Source organism: Delphinapterus leucas, chromosome 18, assembly GCF_059928025.1.
Source record: "Delphinapterus leucas isolate spDelLeu-1000000601 "Yukka" chromosome 18, BTC_Dleu_Yukka2, whole genome shotgun sequence".
Classification (NCBI taxonomy): Eukaryota; Metazoa; Chordata; class Mammalia; order Artiodactyla; family Monodontidae; genus Delphinapterus; species Delphinapterus leucas.
Window position 1 is genome coordinate 3,168,036 of NC_143146.1, and position 22,822 is coordinate 3,190,857.

Here is a 22,822-nt window from a genome sequence, read left to right on the forward strand (position 1 = left end):
ACCCTCCAGCATCACAGGGGCAGTGCTCAGGCCTCCTGCGTGTTCCATGGGAGAACCAGACCACTGCCATCATGGCAGGTAGAATTTAGCTGAGGAAGGCCTCCTTAATCAGAGACCCTTTGCCCACATCGCACGAAGCTGCCTGGAGTTATGTGCACTGTCTGTCAGGCCCCTCGAAACAGCAGCCCTACACCACGGGCGATTCAGGTTCGTGTTTCTGCAAGCTTGCAGATCACTGCGTGTCCCCAGCCTTCCATCACACAGAGAGAGCCTAGCCCAACGGCTCTCACACTTGCTGCTGTTTATAGCCACGTGGGCAGCTGTCAGAAAGCCCATCAGAGGCGGGACCCAGTCTCTAAATGTCCCCACGTGCCTCCAGTGTGGTGCAGTTGGAGAACAGGCGGTCTAACGTGGCGCTTCTCAAACTCGAACGTGTCCAGGAATCACGAAGGGTCTTGTTAAGATGCGGGTCTGCGTGGGGATATCCAGGCTGGATTTCTAACCAGGCGACAGGGATGCTCCGGACCACACTCGGAGTTGGCAGAGTTTAAATTGGCATTCCCAGTCTGCAAATGCTGGTTTGGTTGGGTTGGGTTTGCTTCATTTGTGGGGAGCGGATAGGAAAGAAAAGTTCTAAGCGCTTAGAAGAAAAGGAAGGGAGGGGGTGGGTGTGAGGGAGAAAGAGGAAGGGGCGGCCAGCGCTGCGAGCGCACCCTGCCCCCAGGCTCCCCCTGGACCAGGATGGTCTCATCTTCCTTTTTGGCGCCCTCAAATCTGTTCAGGTTCATCTGAGCAGGTGTAAAAGAAGTGGAGAAAGTAGGGAACGGTATTTTTACATGAATGATTTTTTTTGACTCTTCCAAACAGGTGTTGACGGTTTACCTGGAGACACTGGACCTCCTGGAAATCCCGGTCGCCAAGGTTTCAATGGCTTACCTGGCAACCCAGGTCCGCCTGGCCAAAAGGTGGGTACTGAGCGTTCTCTGGATTGCTGTTTCCCCATCCTTGTGATTAATTGGACCCATAAATTGTGGGCTGTTAATCTCATATGGTTTGTTGGGTCAGCGTGTTTTGTGTTTGAATGAAATAGCATCAAATGGAAAGTACCAAAGCACAAGGGGTAGCACGTGGTCGTGCCTATTTTGGGGAGAATCACTTATTCCTGCTTTGTGGGTGGGCTCTTGCCTGTGTGTGTCCTGGATCTCAGGTACAGTGTGTGTCATATCACGAGTGGAAGGAGAAAGCCGTTTGGAAGCCACTGTCCTGAGTGACCTAACAGCCCCCAGCAGGGTGGGCTGCAGCCTCAGTGATACTGACATTCGGGTCCAATAATTCCTCGTGGTGGGGCTGCCCTGAATACCGTGGGGTCTTTCGCAGCCTCTGTGGCCCCGACCCACAGATGCTAAAGGAGCACCCCGACATGCATGCCCAGTGTGACCGCCGTTACCCAGTGTCACCGTGGGGCAAAGGGCCCTGGTCGGGGACCCCGGGACTAGTGTGACATCGGGTTTCTCTTTGCCCTCGAACACCCCTCTGCTGCTTGCTGATACTCAGCAAGTACAGGCGACTGTTGGTTAGATCCTCTCACGTTCTGATCATAAGGAAAGGAACTGAAGTTGCCAGAAGGCGTCTGCCCTGCCTGGGAAAAGGCCACGGCCAGGAGATGCGCCTTTGCCGGCACAGAGCCCCTGCCCTCGCCTTGGGGGTGGGCGGGGGTGCACACTGGCAGCTGTGCCTCGGTGATGCCGGGGAAGGTTCCTTCTGAGGAACGCCTGACCCGAGGTGGTGTCCCTGCCCCGTGTGGCTGACGTGGAGCATGTGGCCTTCGGACGCCTTCTTTTTTTTTTTTTGCGGTACGCGGGCCTCTCGCTGTTGTGGCCTCTCCCGTTGCGGAGCACAGGCTCCGGACACGCAGGCTCAGCGGCCATGGCTCACGGGCCCAGCCGCTCCGCGGCATGTGGGGTCCTCCCGGACCGGGGCACGAACCCGTGTCCCCTGCATCGGCAGGCGGACCCTCAACCACTGTGCCACCAGGGAAGCCCAAGGACGCCTTCTTTATGTGACACACCCCCACCTTCCCCTGATGACCCGCACTGGGTGTGTAAGTGAGTCAGTGACCGCAGTATGTAGATCGCCTCAAACACTGGCTCACGAGCTAGTAGATGCCGAATGGAACTGGAATTAAGGATTTGGTTTACGATTTAAATTACTGAGCTTTTTCAAAATCCCTTGGACTGAGTTCCCTCCAGTTTGCAAATTTCACCGCAGGGCCGTGTGGATAAGACACCTCTGCCCGCTTACCTCCACCAGGTCGTCATCTGGAAGTTGTTGCCTTCAGAGATGCTGGGGGGGCCGCTGTGACATGATGTGCACGTTTTGCTTCACACGGCCCGTCGGGGCTTAAATTGGGGTGTGCTCCTTCCTGCAGGCCCTCAAGATACTGCCTTTATTTTTAATCATCTGTGTGGGTCAAAGCCCTTTGATTCATGAAAAGGTTTTAAACGTTTAATTTGACATGAGAGCTTTCGTTTCATCAAAAAAATGAAGTAAATGGAGTTCTGTTCCAGTCCTGGAACTTTCCACCTCTTAATACCCATTCGCTGGCCACACAGCACGCTGGGTGTTGTTCCCACTGTGTAGACTCAGGGCAGCAGAGTCGAGGGGCCGAGACCCAGCGGAAGGAGCTCCTGCCTCTCTGACTGTGGACAAGCCGTCCAAACGGGGGAGCCTTGGCTTTCCTCCTTTGTGAAAAGAAAATAATAAAAATTACCTCCCTTTCGGCTTGTAGTGAGATTGAAAGGCAACAATAGGTGTGAAGAAGCTTCGCCAACTGGAAGGTGGGACAAATACCGTTCTTATAAATGCACCAGCAGCATCGGTTAACACGTACGCCCTTGGCCTGATAAAATCGCGGGCTCTGAGGGTCACTGGCTTCTCCGTGCTTCATGGTTTCCAGGGCGAGCCTGGAGTTGGTCTGCCGGGACTCAAAGGTCTGCCAGGACTCCCTGGCATCCCCGGCACCCCTGGAGAGAAGGGAAATGTCGGGGGACCAGGCGTTCCTGGAGAGCACGGCGCCATCGGCCCTGCAGGCCTTCAGGGAATCAGAGGTAACTTCTTATGGGCAAATCCAGCTTGTGGTAGGGACGGGGTCTGTTTATTGTGTGTCCGCAGAGCACCTATCGGGGCTCAGTAAACGTTTGCTGAATGAATGATGAAAATTCTAGACGGGTTCCTGGCGAGCGGTGTGAGTGGGTGGTAGGTGCTGACATCGCTGTGTCCCCATGTGGTACATTCACGATTTCTTCCCCATCCAGGTGACCCGGGACCTCCTGGATTGCAAGGCCCCAAAGGAGCTTCTGGAGTCCCCGGAATAGGCCCTCCTGGAGCTATGGGACCCCCTGGAGGACAGGGACCCCCAGGGTCATCAGGTGATACTACGTTCTTCCAGAATGTTCCCTTCCCTAACTCATAATCTGTGACTAAAAGGGGGAAAAGTCAGTTCTATTCTGTGGCTGTAGGTTTGGTTGTTTGCTTACACGTAAGGTCACAGGCGCCTTTCTTCACCTCCCTCTGAGCTTGGTTTACGTGCCAAAGACACCTCCCCTTTATATTGTATGTTCTTTACCTTTTACATTTAATTTAGAAGGATCGGTATCTCTATCTTATCTTTCCATAAGAGGTTTAGTAAGTTGTAGGTAACTTAAACAAAATGAGTTCATGTCTGGAAGCTACCTTTGCCTTTAATAATCATTCTAGAAGTGAGACAGAGAGGGTGGACCAGGGCAGGACAGTCAGGGAGAGACACCGTGGAGAAGCTGGGCTTAGGTCTGAATACTACGGAGGGGCCCGGGTGGGAATTGCTGACCACTCACGGCAGGTAGGCGGGGCTTTGTCTTGGGACGTTATTTGCCCACCGATGGCCCCAAACACCACTATCTGGGAAGGTGGAAGCTGTTCCCCTCTACCCCCGACGTGGGCACGGCTACACACCTTCTGCAGAAAGTAACAGTTAAACAGGGTACAGGATGCTGCAGGACACCCTGTCGATCCTGCTGACGCCCCCTTTCTCTTCCCCACCTCAGGCCCCCCTGGAGTGAAAGGAGAGAAGGGCTTCCCCGGATTCCCAGGCCTGGACATGCCGGGCCCCAAAGGAGACAAAGGGCCTCAGGGGCTCCCCGGCCTGACGGGACAGTCGGGACTGCCTGGTCTCCCTGGACAGCAGGGCACACCTGGACAGCCCGGGTTCCCAGGTAAATGACCTGTGAACTCCACCCAAGTGGATGCTGGGGAGACGCCTCACCTGGTCTTGTTCATGACCCTCGCTCGGCATCCGCCATCAGCGTTCACAGTCCTTCCATCCGGCCACAGGTCCCAAGGGAGAGATGGGCGTCATGGGGACCCCCGGGCAGCCCGGCTCGCCAGGACCAGCGGGTGTGCCAGGATTGCCGGGTGAAAAAGGTAGGGAGCCGTGACTCCGGAAAAGCCCATCTCATGTCGGTGTCCCGATGCCTTGTGGGAAATTCTCCAAGAGTCGTAGGTCATTGTTCATTTCAAGAGGCCTGGGAAAGAAGATCAAGCTAGGGTCCAGAAGACCCCCTCTTCCAGGAGGCGCTCAGGGGTCCTGGGGATGAAGGGCTGTGCCCTGCCGAAAAGTCAGAGAGAAGACAGGTTTCCGGGTTTCCTTGTTGGCATGGTAGAGTTTTCGGTTTTTTTGTTTTGTTTTGAGAAATGGTGGTATTTTTAGTCATTCGAAGATTCAGTCACAGCAACTGAGTCTTTGGAGTCAAATTAGCAAACAGGGGAAGTTTACAAGTCTTACTTTTTATTACTTATCTTGATATTTGAAATTGGTTCAGATACTGTTTTTAAAAAAGAAATTGACTTTAGATGTGAGACATAAAAACGGTCATCTGTTTAGTTGAGCAGGAAAATTCTGTTCTTTTGGATAGAATTGAGGGGCCACTGAGCAGATGTCGTGAAGGTATTTGAGAAGGAGAGAAAATATAAATTATTTAATAAGTGAAGTCTCCTATGTTGGAATTATTAGCAAATAATGAATTCTAGAAGATGGCTTTTTTGTTCATTTCCCTGCTGTCGCATTCTTCTGGGTAACTCGGACCCTCGCCGTTTAACGCCACTTTTGGACAGACTATTAGTTCTTTATAGGTAGTTTATCAGTTACTTCTACTGGCCAGAAAGAACAGCACACTCGTCACTGCCTTGGGGGCCCCTGGCCACGTGTCACTCGGTGCCTCCTCTTCTTTCTACAGGGGACCACGGCTTCCCGGGCAGCTCGGGACCCAGGGGAGACCCTGGCTTCAAGGGTGATAAAGGAGATGTGGGTCTTCCTGGCAAGCCGGGCTCCATGGATAAAGTGGACATGGGCAGCATGAAAGGCCAGAAGGGAGACCAAGGAGAAAAAGGTAACGCGGAGGACAGTTTACCTTCGGAGGGGGGAGAAGGTGTCTAACGAGTTATTCAGTTCTTCACAGACCTGTGTTTCTACAGTTTGTCTTATTTTAAGCAGACGTGGTCGTCACTATTTTTGTGTGTGTGTCGTGCAGGACAAATCGGCCCAACTGGTGATAAAGGATCCCGGGGAGATCCTGGAACCCCAGGAGTGCCTGGAAAGGACGGTCAGGCAGGACACCCTGGGCAGCCAGGTATGGAAGGGAGTTCAAGGTCGCCAGCTCGGCAGGGGCTCGTGTCGGGAGAGGTTACCTGGCAGTTTTCATGGGTGTTGACCTGTTGGGTTTTTCTCTTTATGATTCTAGGACCTAAAGGTGATCCGGGCATAAGTGGGACCCCAGGTGCTCCGGGACTTCCTGGACCCAAAGGATCGGTTGGTGGAATGGGCCTGCCAGGTATGTGGGGTTTAGGAAGGGAGTTCCCTTTCCAGTGCTTGTACATGTGGTGCTTGTGGGATGAGTCTGCGGGTGAGACCCGCTTCACGGAGGACGCAATCCAGGGAGACGTGTCTTTGACACAGACTCACATCTTCAATCCTGTGTGGTCTCTTGCCTAGGGATAGTGGCATTTGGTTGACCTTCCAGCCATTGCTTAAACAAGCAAACAAACAAAACTCGTCACAGTTTAATAAAATAAAACACGGGCTGTGCACTATGAACTTTCAGTTACCTCCAAGTGATCCGTCTACTTGGATCTGTCGAGGAGGTGATTAATTCTCCATTCAGTTGTGTCAGTGCAAGCAGCTCGTGCCTGTAAAGCCCTTTGACGTTAGCTCAGAAGAATCCCCTGGGCTCCTCCGCCCTGGTCCCGAGCTGGCCTCCCAGGCTTTGCCATCAGCGTTTGCGGCGGTGACAGCGACCAGAGCAGAGGCAGCAGATGGAAGGCTCAGGCCCCGATGGTCCAGGTGCTACTGCTTCCTCGAACTTGCCTGGAGCAGGAAGTCAGGGCAGCCAGCCTGTCTCCCTCACTCCTCCCAAGTCTTTGCGAGGCGCGTTGTCACTTTGCTTGAGCTATAAACACCCAGCGGCTGCAGTAAGGCTTCTTAAATTCTTTTTGCAACGAATCTCTTGGGCCTGTCATTCAGTCCGCTAGGCAGATGCTGGTTGCAATAAAACAACCAGCGTTCCCTTTGTTGCAGTAATCTCCCAGGCCTTGGCTGCAATTTAATATCCAAGTTCTCCTTACAATAGCATCACCAACCGACTCACAGCTGCCCCTAACAACCAAGCCAGCAGCCGCAGAGGGTCAGTTACAGGGCCGGGCATAAGCCTGCTTCCCTGGGACCTATTTATAAATTAGTTTGACTGCCCACATCCGTCCTGGAAGCAGGTACGCTTTTACTCTCCATGGCCTGCCTCTCGCCCCCTCTGATTCATTCGGATAATGAGGTTTGACTACGGAACGAAAGACATAGAAGCCATGTTTAATGCTGTTGGGAAAGGAAGCATGCTCAGCGGTTAATGTATTTTTTCTCCCTTTGTAACGTGGTTGTCTTTAAAAGACAGGAGGAACGTTTCCTGGCGTGGTTCTAATGTGGTCTGGGGGGCTGGCGCCTGCCTGGATCACTTACAGCTTGAGAAATGAGGGGATACGTGTTCTTCCATCTCATTCTTGGCCGGTAGTTGAGACGCTTTCCTATTTTTAACATTAGCACCTGCTAAGCACACGTTCTGTTTCAATTGTGTGTGTTTCTAGGAATACCTGGAGAAAAAGGTGTGCCTGGCCTCCCTGGCCTGCAGGGCATCCCTGGCTCACCTGGAGAAAAGGGAGCAAAAGGAGAGAAAGGGCAGGCGGGTCTACCTGGCATTGGGATTCCAGGACGGCCCGGGGAGAAGGTAACAGCATCGCCGCAGAAGCCCCTCCCACCCATCCCCACAGAAAGGCTTTGGAGGAACGTTTACTGAGCATCTCCACACAGCAGATGAATCATAACACAGAACGGTTTCTCCAGTTGATTTTACGTCTCCCTGCCTCCCCCTTCTATTCATGGCCTGTGTCCCCAAGGAGGATCCGAGACGTGCTGAGAGCTTGGGTAGCAAGTTATCATGGGGAGAAATGGAGAAGGAACATGAGAAGCAGAACAGGCAACTGCTCTTTGCTCTGGTTTTCTAGTTTTTCCTCCATTTTCAGAGGGCTTTGAGTCTCCCCTTCGAAAGCTGGAAGTGGAATTCTGCCATGCGATAGTCATTGCACTCCCATGTATACAGAAAGCACCTCCAGACGCATGTCCAAGGACAGATATGACATTAATGGGCCCAATTTTCACCCACAGGGAGACCAAGGGGTAGCAGGTTTTCCAGGAAGCCCTGGAGAGAAGGGAGAGAAAGGAAGCAGTGGGATCCCAGGGATGCCCGGGTCTCCGGGCCCCAAAGGCTCACCAGGGAGTGTTGGCTATCCAGGTAAGTGAGCTGGCCTCCTCCTGAGCTCGGGGTTGAAGGATGGCAAAGAGAAACTCAAAGTCATGGGAATTCTGGTGTTTTGGTTTTTCTTTAGGAAGCCCTGGGTTGCCTGGAGAAAAAGGTGACAAAGGCCTTCCGGGATTGGATGGCATCCCTGGCATCAAAGGAGAAGCAGGTAGAGACCACGTTTTAGGACACAGGTGGGGGCCTGTGGAGAAGAGGCCAAGGGGCATCAAGGCTGGGTGACCTCTGAATGACCAGCTGGGCTCACACCTCCATTTCCAGATGAACAAACTGAGTCTAGGGGGACTTCTAGGGTCTTTCCACCAGTTAGGCCTAGAACTGGTTTTACAGCTAGTTCCAACTGGGTCTAGAAACTTTTCCTGTTCGGCATGGTAGATGGATGTCCTTTCTCTCCACTCTCACGAGCTTTAGGGGGTCACTGTGCAGTGGTGTTGCTGCCACATGAGGGTCCCTTCTGAAGGGGTGTCAGGAGTAACCTCGGGGAAGCTGGGCATGCTAGGGGGTGGGAGGTACAGCTCCCTGGGAAAATGTCAGGATTGGTGCATTTTACATGCAGATCACGGTGCCGTGATAGGTTCCATGCCTGACCGATCTGACCTTTCTCTTTGAGGTCTTCCTGGGAAGCCTGGTCTCACGGGCCCGGCCGGCCAGAAAGGGGAGCCCGGCAGTGATGGATTCCCAGGGTCGGCAGGAGAGAAGGGTGAACCAGGTATGTTGGGCTCCCATTTCCCTTTCAGAATGAGACTCTGCTCTGGAGTAAACGTCTCCCAGAGACTTACATTCCATGCTAAGTGACCGGAGCTGGGTGTAAGCTGGGCATAAGTGACATCCTTACAGCTGTTTAAGCAACAATGTGGGCAAGTGGGGCAGGATTGGATGAGAAAAGGGGAAAGAGGATGTTCATTTATTCCACAAATACTTATGGGCATCTACCCTTAAAATGGCCTGAGCTCTCAGTGTGAGTGAAGGAGACACCGTAGAAAGCCCAGACCGCTGCCTTCTCTGCCTGGCCTTTCCCTCTTTAGAGGAACGGTCCTGGGAATATTCTCAGTCCCCAGAATCTGCTCCTGTTACTGATGGGAGCACGGCAACTTGGGCAAAAGTGTGAGCTGCGGGCTCCGATGATGACAATCACATACGTAATAATATTCGTATATAGCAAGAGGGTGACACACAGACAGTTTGAAACAGGTTGCCCTCAGTCAGGGGGATGGAGGGAGGGAAATAGTGCTGGGGAGGAGCATGGAGGGGGATCCATGGCTGTTAGTGTTGGTCTCTTCCTATAGTTCATTTCTTTCATTCTATGAGCCTTATGTTTATATTATGTACATTCATTTTCCTATAAAAATAGTTCGTAAGAAATGCCTCCACACCTACTTCCCCCCTTTGAATCTTCCCTTATGCGCTTTACTCACATTTGTGGACTCCCTGGTGTCTGCTTCCCCAAATATCACTGGCTCTGTGCACTGCCTTTGTGAATAGCTGTTAGTTGGATAGTCATCTGAGAAAAGCCAATTGGTGAGTCTCCAGACAGTAATGGGAAATAAGTACCCATCTGTACAGATCGTTTCTCCTAAATGCTGTAATGGTTCTGGGCTCAAAGGTACTTGGGAAAATGTACTAAATTATATATATATCCAGTCAAGGGTATCTTAGAACAACTGTAGTGATATAATTTTACTTGCAAAGTGCAATGGACTAATTTCTCTGTGTTTCGCAAATAGTATATGGTATCGGCGCAAAGAGTGGATATTGCTTTGTGCTGTTCCTGCAGCTCGGCTGTTTTAGGAGAGATAAACGGGACTTCTTACCTTTATCTCGTAGGTCTACCCGGAAGAGGATTCCCAGGGTTTCCAGGGGCCAAAGGAGAGAAAGGTAACACATTTGCTAAATGTGTTCTTCCTTTTCAACTAACTGCTGATACACGTGGCACTGGCAGAGCAGGGCGAGCAGATACAAGGAAGCACGTGGACATGGGTGATAGATTATGGGTCGGGGACAGTCGAATTGCCACTTTCTACTGGCTCGTGGCAAACCACTGCGTGGCGTGCGTGTTTCGGATCCATAGCCTTGTGAAGTGGGGTGGGGGGAAATCCCAGGGAGGGCCCAACCATCCTTCTAGGTTCTGACCCTGTTTCCTCCCCTTATTTTTTCTTAATAACCTTGAAGCAATCCTAGAATTTTGTCATTTCGTTGGCAAGTTTGGGGTAATATGTTTAAAACAACATGCAGGGTTTTTTCTACAAGCTCTCACTTAAAAAAATTTGTTTAAAACAGCTTTATTGAGGTATCACTGACATCTAATAAATTGCATATATTTAAAGTGTACAATTTGCCAAATCTTGGTATATGTACACACCCATGAAAATATCAGCTCATTCAAGACAGTGAATGCATCGTCACCCCAAAAGTTTCCTGGGCTGCCTTGTCACCCCCCCTCTGCTCCTTCCTGTCCCCACCCCGACCTGCCCCCCAAGCAACCATTGGTCTGCTTTCTGGCACTGTAGATTAGCTTGTATTTTCTAGAATTTTACATTCACGGAATCCTACAGCATGTACGTTTTCGCCTGACTTCATTCGCGCAGCATAATGAATTTGAGTCACCTGTGCTGTTCGTTGTGTCAATAGTTTATTCCTTTTTCTTGCTGAGTCGTGTTCCATGGTGTAGCTGTAACACAGTTTGTTTATTCATTCACCTGTTGGTAGAACAAGCCCTTAATTTCAGCAATGCCATACCTTGCAGGCTTGTCTGCACATCTATTCAAATGCCTTTGCCATAGAATACCACCTTTAAAAAGTGTAAAGAATGGTTGCAGTTTCTTTGTACCCTAAGCTTTCTCTTCCTCAGGTGGGCCATGGCGGGTGTCTGGCACGTTATTTAATGAAAAGGAGAGAGAAGGGCACCAGCTCCGGTTTCCTCCTGGATCCTTCTGGAAGCCCCTCCCTCCTCTTTGGTGCACTGGATTTCTCTTCTTCCCTGCATTTCACCGTGATCTCAACCTGTCTTTACTGTTTAGGTTCAAAGGGTGACGTGGGTTTCCCAGGCTTAGCTGGGAGCCCAGGAATTCCTGGATCCAAAGGAGAACAAGGATTCATGGGTCCTCCGGGGCCACAGGGACAGCCGGGATTGCCAGGCACTCCGGGCCACGCGGTGGAGGGGCGCAAAGGAGACCGGGGCCCACAGGGCCAACCTGGCCTGCCAGGTAAGGGTGTGTCACTAGGTTCAGAGCTGGGACTGAAACAGGGGCACAAACATCCACAAGTATCAAAGAAATTGGAATAATTAAGTTCTCAAATGAGCTTTTTATTTAGAAGTTTACAACATTTATTACCATTGAAACTGCTTAAGACATTGGGCCCCTTTTACCTAGGCCTCCATTGGGTCAGTGCTTTTCTCGTGCTCTTTCTTTCAAGGAACAAGCAATTGGGGAGAGGGAGAAGGCCATTACTGAAAAGGACTGGAGCACAAATGCCATGTGTGGCTGGTTGTTTAAAACCAGCACGACCTTCTGTCACACCTGTTCCCCCATGAACAGGTAGAGGCTGCCCTACAGCGCAGCCACCCCTGAGCACAGAGACCACAGGGCACTTGACTCTGAGACTGTGGTTTTTATATCGATGTTTACTGACTGTCGAGGAGAGTCTTCCTTCTAGGACCTGCCTGGATGTCTTCAGGGCTCATGCTGCTTAAATGATGTTGTTGTAGACAGTTGGGGACAGTTGGGTGGCAGTGGTGACGACCACAGCCCAGTGACACTTACACATAAAACCACCCTCTGACCTCAAACGTGGGACTTCTGTGTCTCCCATTAGGGCTTCCGGGACCCATGGGGCCTCCAGGGCTCCCTGGGCTTGATGGGCTGAAAGGTGACAAGGGAAACCCAGGCTGGCCGGGCACTCCTGGGGCTCCAGGGCCCAAGGGAGACCCAGGATTCCAGGGCATGCCGGTGAGTTGTCCCTTGGCAGGTCTTGTTTTTGAAAAGGATCATAAGATAATACTTGTGTGTGTATGTGTGTATTCATGTGTGTTACACTCCCAGATCCTCCCTGAAGCAGCCCCTTCTCTCTGGCAAGTAATCAGCCATCTTTACTGGCATCATGATAGGCAACTATTACAAAACTTTTTACAATCTAGTTTTACACAAACCATCAAAAGTGAAACGTTATACTACTGGAGATTATAGTTCAATGCCTGGGTTTAAAAATCTATATACAAATGATGCAAAAAGAAAGCCTCAGTAACATAGAAGTATATCCCTATTCCTAGTGCCATTCAGTGTCTGTCTGTCTCTATGTATACATATGTGCATTATATGTACACATATGTAGATATACGTTTGTGCATGTAATTTTGCTTATGGCACTTTTTAAAATAAGGTAAAGCAAAGAAACATTACAACTTTTTGTATACTGAGAAAGGAACAACTATGTTGAAATATCTAGAAATTAAGATAATATTTTTTAAATACAAAAATATCACTGTATTATAAAGGAAAATAATCCTTCTTTAGTATTTTTTATGGTTTTTTTTTCCATATTTAAAAGCACTTTTAAGAAAAGATGCAAAGCTAATTTTAAAGAAAAATCGCTGTGGTTGAGTGTTGGGAGTAAAGCCATCCAGAAAGGCTCTTTGGTGTTGATAGATTGAGATGTTGCCATGACCGATGTTTAGGGAGTTTCGACTCTGTTCATGGCATTGTGCTATGGGGTGGGGACAGTGGGATGTAAGATTTACATCTGCTCCTGGAATTTACCACACAGGCGGACAAGCAGAAGGGACAGAGTGACTGAAGCAAGTTGCTGCAATTTCCAGCTCCGTAATTTAGGCGCACACACAGGTTTTGTCATTCTTTTTACATCTTTAAGCAACCACAGGCAACATTCGTTCACAGAGCTACTTCAGAACATGGAGGGGCTGTTCCCAACTTCCTGACTACCAGTTGCTTGAGGGACCTGTGTCTCCCGAGCCGTTCCCGACTGACGTTCTCTTTGTGTGTCTAGGGGGTCGGTGGCTCTCCAGGAGCTACAGGTGCTAAGGGTGATATGGGACCTCCAGGAGTTCCAGGGTTTCAAGGTAAGACATAAGGGAGATGCCGCTTGAAGACACATTTACCTGCCACCAGAGCCACAGCCCCTGGTGCTTTCCTGTTGATAGGCCTAGCATTGCAGTACAAGATCCTGTTCTCTTCAAATTAAAATGCCATTTCTGGGGGGCTGCCCCGTTTGTAGAATCCCATGCATAGCAGTATAAAGACATTCTGATTTTCGTACTAAGAATCAGTGGATCATTTGCATCTCAATGAGAAGTCATGGATTTGGGCCATTCATTAATTTTTTAATGTTTGAAGCAAATATTTATTGGGTGCCTACCAGCTTCCAGGCACTTTGATTTTTTTTACTGCAGCATCAGGTACATATGAATGAAAGGTGAATACAACCAGTTCTCAGCTTGCAGGCATCTTGTGGTCTAGTTGGGGACACGTGTGAACCAGATCATGACCAAAAACAGAATCACGTGCTCTTCCACTGGTTGTGACCATTTTATGGTTTGCTGCATGTTTGGAAAAATGTGACCTCTGGGTTTTAGAAAGAAGAGTTTCATCAAAAGTTTTACATAGCTGACTACAAGTAATGTTCTTTTCTTCCACATGCATAAATTGGAAATGTGTTCACTGTGTGTGTGTATGCGTGTATTATACGTGTATATGTATGTAGGTGTGTATATGTACACATAAGCATATGTGTACATGTATGTGCATATATGTATATACTGTGTGTATTCACACACACACGGTTATTGTTTGGAGTTCTGTGCAAAGACAGTGTTTTACTTTCCACCAGGGCAGAAAGGCCTCCCTGGCCTTCAGGGAGTTAAAGGTGACCAAGGAGACCAAGGTTTCCCTGGAACTAAAGGTAAGAGAATTTGGTCATTAGAAAACAGCAGTTGAAAATTCTTTGGCCACTTGGCAGGGTTCCTATATTTGGCTAATCTAGTTGACATTTTTACCAACGACTTGTCCTGAAAGTCAAGTTTGTTAAGTCTGTGCCTGAGATAAATCCAGTGGAAAGGGGTGAGAGACAAAATCTCACAGGCTCTGAGGGCAGACGGAAATCAGCCGTAAAAATCAGGAACGAAGTCCGTCTTGCAGGCTGAACAAACTGTGGCTGGACAGTATGGAGTTCTTTCTAAGAAAGGGGCTGCCTTAGCTTCTCCACGGGGAGCCAGACGTGCCGAGTGGCTCCAGAGACACAGCTGGTCTTAGAAGGAAGTGGTCTGAGGGAGTCTGCATCCCATCCTGGTCTCTGCGGGTCAGAGCTTATTTCGAGGGCTGCGTTTAGTTTTCAAGACCGTGTTTCAAGAGAGGGAGTGAGCAACCAGAATGCACTGAGAAGTGGATTGTTCGGGGAGAAAATAAATGGGGAAACGTGGGAGGAGCGAGGAAACGGAGGAAAGGGCGGCTGCAGTAGACCCGAGGCCCCCAGCTTCACGTGGCCGCTCTGTGTACTTCAGGGCCCGTTAGGCAGGAGGAGGTTTACGTTTACTCAGCACTGAAAGATTAAGACCAGTGGTTCTGGTGTGCAGTAAGGCAGATCTCGGATACGTACGAGAAAAAAGTCCTAATTTCACCTGGTGGAGCTCCCCACGTGAGGGGTGGTTCCTTGAGGGGGATGAGCTTCCCCTTGGGTCAGGGGTCCATCAGGGCCTCCAGATCTGAGTGGACATTTGACACTGGTGACCCCGAGGTCTGTTCCAGTCCCGAGGATTCAGGATTCTAGGTTAGATAATAGAGACGCGCAGATGCCCGTGTGTCTCGTCGTGAGGGTCTGGTCCCTCGTGGTTTTGATAGTGATCCTCCTTGTGAGAAGCACTGCGTTTGATTGGGTTTCATGTCAGAAGCTGTTTCTGCCCTGAATGTGGACTGTGAAATTGACCAGTGGCTGCCCTGATTCCCACAGGTCTTCCTGGTCCCCCGGGCCCCCCGGGTCCATACGACATCATCAAAGGGGAGCCAGGGCTCCCTGGTCCTGAGGGCCCCGCAGGTCTGAAAGGGCTTCAGGGACCTCCAGGCCCCAAAGGACAACAAGGTAGGAATAACCGCGCTGTGCAGAGGGCTGTGGAGGCGGGAGGGAGCTGACCCGGGCGGCGTTTCCTCTTCACCCGCATGTCTCACAACAGCCTCTGGGCAGTGACTGTGTAAACACGTATTTGAAGATGACTTTCTTACCTTCCTTCAGTGTATGTCAAAACCACGTGAAGTTTCTGAAGAGGCCTAACAAGGTCAGAAAAAGAAAGCCAAGGAAAGCTAGGGCAGCACACAACTCAATACGTCTATGTTCACTTAGAAAAACATGGGCAAAGGAATGGGAAAAGCATCTCTCCCGGCGAGGAGATAGGGAACTGCAGGAAGCAGCAATCCAGAATTGTAGGGATGGGTGTTCTCCACGGCGGCCCAAAAGCTCTACCCAAGTGGCCAAGATCTGTGCAAATCCCTGTGGTTCCCGGACACCTTAAGCTAGAATCTTTCTGATTATTGGGGCTAAACACTCCTTACTTCCAAAGCTATTGCTGAGGAGTGGGGATGGAAGAATGAAAACACTTAGAGTAGAAAGGTAGCATCCATGAAAATTTGTTTTAACCACCTAGGAATAAACCACACACATGAAAACAAAAAAACTACCCACGTCAATAAACCCGGTGCCTAAACATTATCTGAGACACCAGAACGTGGCCGAGAGGGGGGAAACACCTGAGAAAATGCAAATGCATCAGATCTCCCCCTACCCCCATGTGACTGCCTTTCCCCAAACTGTGTGCCAAACAAGAACAAGAACAGGAAGAAGCCGGGGAGAACCCCGAATTCCGAGACGAGGCGCCCCGTGTGGGTGTCGGTCTGCAGAGTGTGTGTTAACCTTCTGGCTTTCTGGGAAAGCTTTCCCACCTGTAGTCCGAGGCCCTGTGCGTCCCTCTCAGGGGGCCGAAGAAGACATTTCAAAAGGGAAGAAGCAGATACGGCCTATTTATTGCTCTCCACAACCGGATCATGAATTGTTTCTCCTCTCTTTAGGTGTGACAGGATCTGTGGGCTTACCTGGGCCACCAGGTATTCCCGGGTTTGATGGGGCCCCTGGCCAGAAAGGAGAGGCAGGACCCTTTGGACCTCCTGGTAGGTTTGCTGTGCTGTCCCAACCTCACTACCCTCAATCTGCATCTTCGGGTTAGAAGCCTTAGGCCCAGGCACGTGGAAACCTGCAAAAGGAAGTGTTTCTTGAAAGATTTGCATAGAAGTTTGTTTCTTAGGAGAAACAGGATCTTACAGAGGAGCTAAGGGTTGCCATCATTCTTTTCTGTGTAGGGAGACATGTTGATCAGAGCTCAGTGCCTCCCAGACGTTATTGAAAGAAGGCCAGTAGGGACAGCCCTATCTGGTTTTCTAAGAGTCTGCAGCTGAGACACTCGATTTCAGCGAAGGGCAAGGCGAGCAGACGATGGTACCGGAAGGCCACTGACTGGCGTGGACTGAAGTTGATCTGCTTCCCAAGAAGCAGGACCTCAGAGGTCCCATCGTGGCTGGGATGCCAAAGGCTGAGGGTGCAACTAAGTAGACAGAGCGCCCAGCCCAGCAGGAGGCCTGTGAGCATCCTGCAGGCAGCGTGGTCGCCCAGGGGACAGGAGGACACCCTGCACGGGAGCTTCCTTCCACCCTTGATTCCATATGCTGGCTTTGGGCCACTAAGGCTGGGAAGCTACCTTAAAAGACGGTCGTTTTAATCATCCTACAATAATCCTCCCTCAGAGGAGCTCCCAAATGCTGCATGAATACATGCGTGGAGTCATGTCATTTACTTCCTTTGTTCATATATTTATATTTTCATGTATTTCATTTATTCATTGGACTGAGTTTATGAGCTTCTGCTTTGCACCAAGCACCATGCGTATAAAACATCTCCAGGTGGGATGCAGAGGGGAGAAGCTGAGGTGGCACGAGGGAGGTGGTGGTTGTACTGAGTCTCGCCTGTTTGTAACTGAGGAAGCGTATTTCTCTGCTGTCTTTCAGGTCCAAGAGGCTTCCCGGGTCCACCCGGCCCTGATGGGTTGCCGGGATCCATGGGTCCCCCGGGCACCCCGTCTGTTGATCACGGCTTCCTCGTGACCAGGCACAGTCAGACAATAGACGACCCCCAGTGTCCTCCTGGGACCAAAATCCTCTACCATGGGTACTCTCTGCTCTACGTACAAGGCAATGAGCGGGCGCACGGCCAGGACTTGGGTGAGGCATCTACAGATGGGTGTGTTCATTCCACGTCGCGTGTCCAGCGCTGGGTGGTGCCGGGCTGTGTTCCCGCTCTGGTCCTGCGTTTCGGAGTGTCACCGAGACCCAGTCAAGGAAAAGAGTCCTGTTTCCCTCCATCCCTACCAAGTGGGCCATCCTTACCGACAGCCCCCATATTACTAGTGGGAAGCCAGACATAAAGGCAGACATAAAGGCTGTGACTCTTTGAAAATTTTAAATTAATAAAACTTTTGACGTCTTCTTCCAATTATCAAGTAGGATCGAGGTATCTGGAGTACACACTTAACAGTCTGCATTCATAGTCACAAAACAGAGCAGCTTTACCGTTGCTGTTTTAAAAAATGTCCACGTTATCCTGTCCAAAATTCCTCTGTCCTTCTATTAGTTTAGATCAATAGAGAGTTGTGTGTTTGTCATCCTTCTCTTAACCCTCTCCGGATCTGCTCCACCAAATTATGTTTTAATGTTATACACCTCTAACTTTCCCTGAGGTTGCAAACACATATAAAGACAGCTCTGCATTTCATGAAAGACGCGACCCAGTGAGTTACTAGCTGTGGTACAAGGAGCTGCACGTTAAGTTCCTTCTAGAATTCAGTTGCAGGAAAAGGTCTCCCTCTACCGATGAACTGCTTTGTTTCTGTTCATCCTGCTAATTCTTGATGGTTTCCCTTTGGCCTGGATCACTTTCCATTGAATTTAATGCTCATTTCCAGTCATACTAGTCTGTTTGGTACATTTATTTCCTTCTTTCTGTAATTGGCAAAACATTTTTATTTCCACCTTAGCGGATGGGTGGGGTAGATGTCTTTATTAGCTAGCTCACTTGCATTCTGTGTCGAGGCAGACTGGGAATGACAAGCAATGTCTTCTCCCTGCGTCTCCAGGCACGGCGGGCAGCTGTCTGCGCAAGTTCAGCACGATGCCCTTCCTCTTCTGTAACATCAACAACGTCTGCAACTTCGCCTCCCGAAATGATTACTCGTACTGGCTGTCCACCCCGGAGCCTATGCCCATGTCCATGGCGCCCATCACCGGGGAGGGGATCAGGCCCTTCATCAGCAGGTGAGTGCAGCTCATCGGAGCACACATACAATTGACGAAGAAAAGCAGCTCACAGCCAGGACAGAGGTCATTATTGTGTTTTTCCATTTTCCCCCAAACATTTGATCTATTGCCATTCCATTTACTAATTGTGATACCTGAGTTTTGTAACAGAAATCAGCCATACAAATAGTTGGACGTAAAAGTCGGTTATCTTCTTAAAAAATTTTAGTGCAAACCCTTGGTGAGATAAGGCCCGGCTTTGGAACAAGACGTGTTATCTTGTGTGACTCACCGGGTGGCTGCCTTCCCTGCCATGAACCAGCAGTGTCGCTGGAGTCCCCGGCAAACTTTAGAACAGCTTGGCAGCTTTTTTCTTTCTTAAATAATTATCTCCCTAAGGAGTCTTTTAAGATATAGTTTTTGGAATCACCCCCAAGAAATTTTTTAAAAATTTTTATTTTTTAATTGTAGTAAAACAATAACATAAAGTAACATAACACGTAGCATAAAATTTACCGTCTTAACCATTTTTAAGTGTACAGTTCAGTGGCACTTAACTGTGGTGTAAGGCGGTCCCCAGGAAATGACGACACCACGGACATACTGTATGTCTGTGCTTTAGATATGAAAGATGATACTGATGTATCGTGCACATTAACATGTGTACATCCTAAGATTTTTCTCACTCTCTTCCACCCCACCAGTCTTTGCACTCTTGAGGTGATGTGGTACCCACTGAGACTGCATGTGTTTGAACGACTTCCCAAATTAAGTGCTTTCCACACTAATTAATGTCTGGGGTATGTTTTCAGGTCCCCAAGAGTCTTCCTGGTAGGAAATAAAATGGGAAATTGAAATGACTGTGACCGAAAAGTACACGATTTTCCTACTTTTGCCTCTTTCCTTCTAATTAAAAGTTGCTTCCTTAACTATACTCAGAAGAAATAGAACAGTGGCAAAGGTGTGAACTTGTTTGACTGAGAAGCTAGTCTCTAATTTCACTTTTACACGCGAAGATAGTAAAGGGTGAAAAGAATGACAAGGCAGGACAAGTTTTCCTTACGAAAGCGAGAGTGAGGAAGAATGGAAGCTTTTCTATGTTTCCTTTAGAGAAATAGCAGCTTTTGAATAGGAAGAAAGACTAGTGATGTGGGCTGAGAGGTGTCTGGAGTCAGAGGGGAGGCGGGACGGGGTGGGTGCTTGGAGCAGCCCAGCACCCCGTGTGGTGACCACCCGTCACTGGATGGTCACCACCTACTTCGGGGTGGACTGGTCACTTATGGGGTCCGTAGCTCCAGAGTGTGGAAGGCTGGTCCTCACAGAACAGTCTTGTTAAAAGAATGTACCGCGTAGACCTGGACCAGAAAGGCTGGGAGATGCCTATTGGAAAAATCAGGTGTTTTTTTTGTTTTTGTTTTTGTTTTTTTTTGTGGTACACGGGCCTCTCACTGCTGTGGCCTCTCCCATTGCGGAGCACAGGCTCCGGACGCGCAGGCTCAGTGGCCATGGCTCACGGGCCCAGCCGCTCCGCGGCATGTGGGATCTTCCCGGACCGGGGCACGAACCCATGTCCCCTGCATCGGCAGGCGGACTCGCAACCACTGCGCCACCAGGGAAGCCTGAAAAATCAGGTTTTTGATGGCTTTACCTCAAAATATCTCCTGACAGCTTTCTAAGATTTTTCTTTTGAGCTGTAAGAAAACTTATCTCATGGGTCTTAAAATGGGAAGAGTCATTGGTAACTTCCAGAGAGGCACCTCTCAAAACGCAGATGTCCTTCCCATGTGTCGGGGTCCCTGGGGGCTGAGCTGTGCTGCGTTTTCTCACCCAGAACCATGCTGGGTGCACAAGAACAGGAACTAACCGCTAATCACCTTTGTGTTTCTGTTTAGCTTTCCTTGGACAACAGGTAGAAAATGATTATTCGTTTTTGTCTTCTATTTACCATCTTGATAAAATTGACATTGACCTTGATTTGGTTGGGACACAGGGCTCTGGGATGTGTTTAGGACATTCCAGAAACAGGTCCAGGAGAAGCCTCAAGTCTGAGACTTGCTTTTCTCTGTGGACCCATTACCATGAGTTGTTTAAACGCCCCAGCGCTGCCCATTTCGGGGTTTTCACGTCTCCCTGTTAACTGACCCACAGATGCACGGTGTCTGATGTGACCTCAGAAGTCACATCCTTTAAGTCACTGCTCCGAAAGCACACACACCTCACATCCCTTTTTGTAATAATGCTGCCCATTCCTCTGGGTCTCTGAGCGCCCAGGTCCCACGGTTACTTTAACCTAGTGGTTTCTGAAGACTTCTCAGGACTCACAGGTTCCTTCTGAGGTCTCCCTTTTGGGGACGTCCTAAAGCTTAATTTCAGAAGGAGTTAATAACAAAATCCTTCCTCTTAAGCAGAAAAAGTACCAACTTTTCTGCTGTCATCCTGACAAAATTTTCTAAGCACTTTCCGACTCTCTGCAGACATGAATCATCAAAAACTACGGACTGTTTAATTGTTCTAGATTGAAGAACCACTGGTGTGAGAGTAGGAACTGTGTTCTAATTCTGCCTTTTGACACAACTCACTGTGGTCTCATATTCTCATAGGTAATATGGGGAATGAGAGTGTATGGATTTTAAGGGACCTCCTGGCTCGTTAAATCTGTGATTTTCTGTCCCCTAGCACCCATCGGACGGGGTCCAGACCACGTCTCTGCAGCGGCTTGAATCCGCCAGCCCAGAGAGAGCCTGACATGAAACACTTTCCTCTGTGCTGTATGTCTGCTCCTGTGTCTGGCAGGCAGATGGCGGCAGATGTAGAAGGCCAATTTCAGTCACTGTTGTCTAGCTGAGCCCCTTAATTCATCCGCATTTGTGTGAATAAAATAGAAAATAGCGCGCGCGCGCACACACGCACACACACACACACACACGCACACGGGAAACCGAATGACTCATTTCGGCCCCTTCACGCTCCTAATCCATTTTCATGCAGATGCTCCGGCATAACTAGGTGTAATTATTAACACCATTTATAGTCATTTACCAGCATTGTTAGCATTCTGTTCAGTTTGTGACTTGAATATAATTATTTTACTGCTGATGTTTAAATTTTTTTTTTTTCAACAAAACGTTATCCCAGCATCAAAGGGTCGCTTAGTAGAGCAGGTCTGAGTCAGAACATTGTGTGTTGCTGTCATTTATTCTTGGGTGCAGTCCCAGCGGCTGCGCACGAGCCAGCCTGGCTTGGGGAACGTCCAGTCCGGCCTGGGGCAGAGCCCCCTCACTGGTCTGTTGGTTCCAGGTCTGGAGAGAGTCTCCGGAAGAGGCTCACATGGACAGCCAGCCCTGGGTTTCTTATCTGTCTTAGTTACTATAATTCACTAAATGTTCTCCTCACACGGAAGATGATTCAGGGCTTAAAACAAGTCGCCGTGTTCCGCAAGCGGTAGCCCTTGGATTGCACCATCTCCTTTTTCTGGAGCATTCATCGTGTTTGCTGAAATCCACACTCGTTGCTGAAACACTGGAAGACACTGAATACACAAAGGAGAACACAAAAGTCTCCTGCAGCCCCAGCGCCTCAGGAGATGGTCCCTATTACCACCTGGCCTTCCAGTTTCCTTCCTGCTACAGAGTAGACGGCTAAATGACAAGTGTTGGGCCTGGCTTTGAGCTTAATGTTTGAATACTGAGGCAGGCTTATCAAACCAGTGAGAAGACCCTAAGCCTCAGAGTCCAAGCAGGGGACACCTGATCTATTTGGTAAAACACATCACTGGGTCAGAAAGCTGGAGTGGCGAGACAGAGCGCAGATAATGGGGAAAGGGGCGAGCCGGTGGAGGCCCCGCTCGGCTGTGCTGAGCGTCTCTGCTCCGTGCCTTCCAGGTGTGCTGTGTGTGAGGCTCCGGCCATGGTCATGGCTGTGCACAGCCAAACGATCCAGATCCCGCAGTGCCCCAGCGGCTGGTCCTCGCTCTGGATTGGCTACTCCTTTGTGATGGTAAGTGTTTGGGGAAACTCCGTATTTCCCCCAAAGAGCTGCCCACAATCACCCCACCTCTTTTCTCTCGCTCCTGGGGCCCCCTGCAAAGTGTCTTCAGGAGCCTGGCCTGCTCCCCTGGGAGAGGACAGCAGGGGATCCAGCTCCGGCTCAGAGCCCTCCTCTTCCACGGAGTGGCTGTTCTGGGCCTAGGTAGCTGGGTGACCTGATGAGATTCCGAGTCAGCGCCTCCTGGGGGGAAGGGGAGGGCGCGCCCGTGGTGGGCACACATTTACCAAAATGCTTGCAAGCCCCAAAGCAGAAGCTAGAGTCAGGAAGAGAGGGGGGGCACTGGCCGGTGTCAGGGGCCCGAGGGTCCACACCCTTCCCATGTGAGTCTGCTCTCCTACCGCCCAGCTGCCCCGGATGCCAGACCCCCGATGCTCCCTTTCTCCCAAAAGCCAATTAGAACAGGAAACACAGCACCCTTTTGAGATCCCGTTGTAGTTTCTTATTTTATTGCCTCAGTTTAAAGTACTGGTTGAAAACACAGAAGCTCTGAACTTGGACGATCAGGCTACACCTGAATCACTCCCGGTAAACGATCCCCCACAA

At 49.8% G+C, this 22,822-nt stretch overlaps 1 protein-coding gene across 1 annotated transcript in view; it reads left to right on the top strand.

Moving 5' to 3' along the window:
* The window catches only part of COL4A1 (collagen type IV alpha 1 chain), a 150,621-nt gene that overhangs the window by 122,670 nt on the left and 5,129 nt on the right, over positions 1 to 22,822 (top strand). The window contains exons 29-50 of the mRNA XM_022576774.3: positions 868 to 965; positions 2,957 to 3,107; positions 3,315 to 3,428; positions 4,083 to 4,250; positions 4,369 to 4,458; positions 5,271 to 5,423; positions 5,565 to 5,663; positions 5,775 to 5,864; positions 7,165 to 7,304; positions 7,742 to 7,868; positions 7,963 to 8,043; positions 8,503 to 8,601; positions 9,717 to 9,767; positions 10,910 to 11,095; positions 11,706 to 11,839; positions 12,894 to 12,966; positions 13,734 to 13,805; positions 14,850 to 14,978; positions 15,959 to 16,057; positions 16,949 to 17,161; positions 18,073 to 18,250; positions 22,114 to 22,228. Coding sequence (XP_022432482.2) covers positions 868 to 965; positions 2,957 to 3,107; positions 3,315 to 3,428; positions 4,083 to 4,250; positions 4,369 to 4,458; positions 5,271 to 5,423; positions 5,565 to 5,663; positions 5,775 to 5,864; positions 7,165 to 7,304; positions 7,742 to 7,868; positions 7,963 to 8,043; positions 8,503 to 8,601; positions 9,717 to 9,767; positions 10,910 to 11,095; positions 11,706 to 11,839; positions 12,894 to 12,966; positions 13,734 to 13,805; positions 14,850 to 14,978; positions 15,959 to 16,057; positions 16,949 to 17,161; positions 18,073 to 18,250; positions 22,114 to 22,228 — 2,660 coding nt within the window. The remainder of the gene's footprint in view (positions 1 to 867; positions 966 to 2,956; positions 3,108 to 3,314; positions 3,429 to 4,082; positions 4,251 to 4,368; positions 4,459 to 5,270; positions 5,424 to 5,564; positions 5,664 to 5,774; positions 5,865 to 7,164; positions 7,305 to 7,741; positions 7,869 to 7,962; positions 8,044 to 8,502; positions 8,602 to 9,716; positions 9,768 to 10,909; positions 11,096 to 11,705; positions 11,840 to 12,893; positions 12,967 to 13,733; positions 13,806 to 14,849; positions 14,979 to 15,958; positions 16,058 to 16,948; positions 17,162 to 18,072; positions 18,251 to 22,113; positions 22,229 to 22,822) is intronic.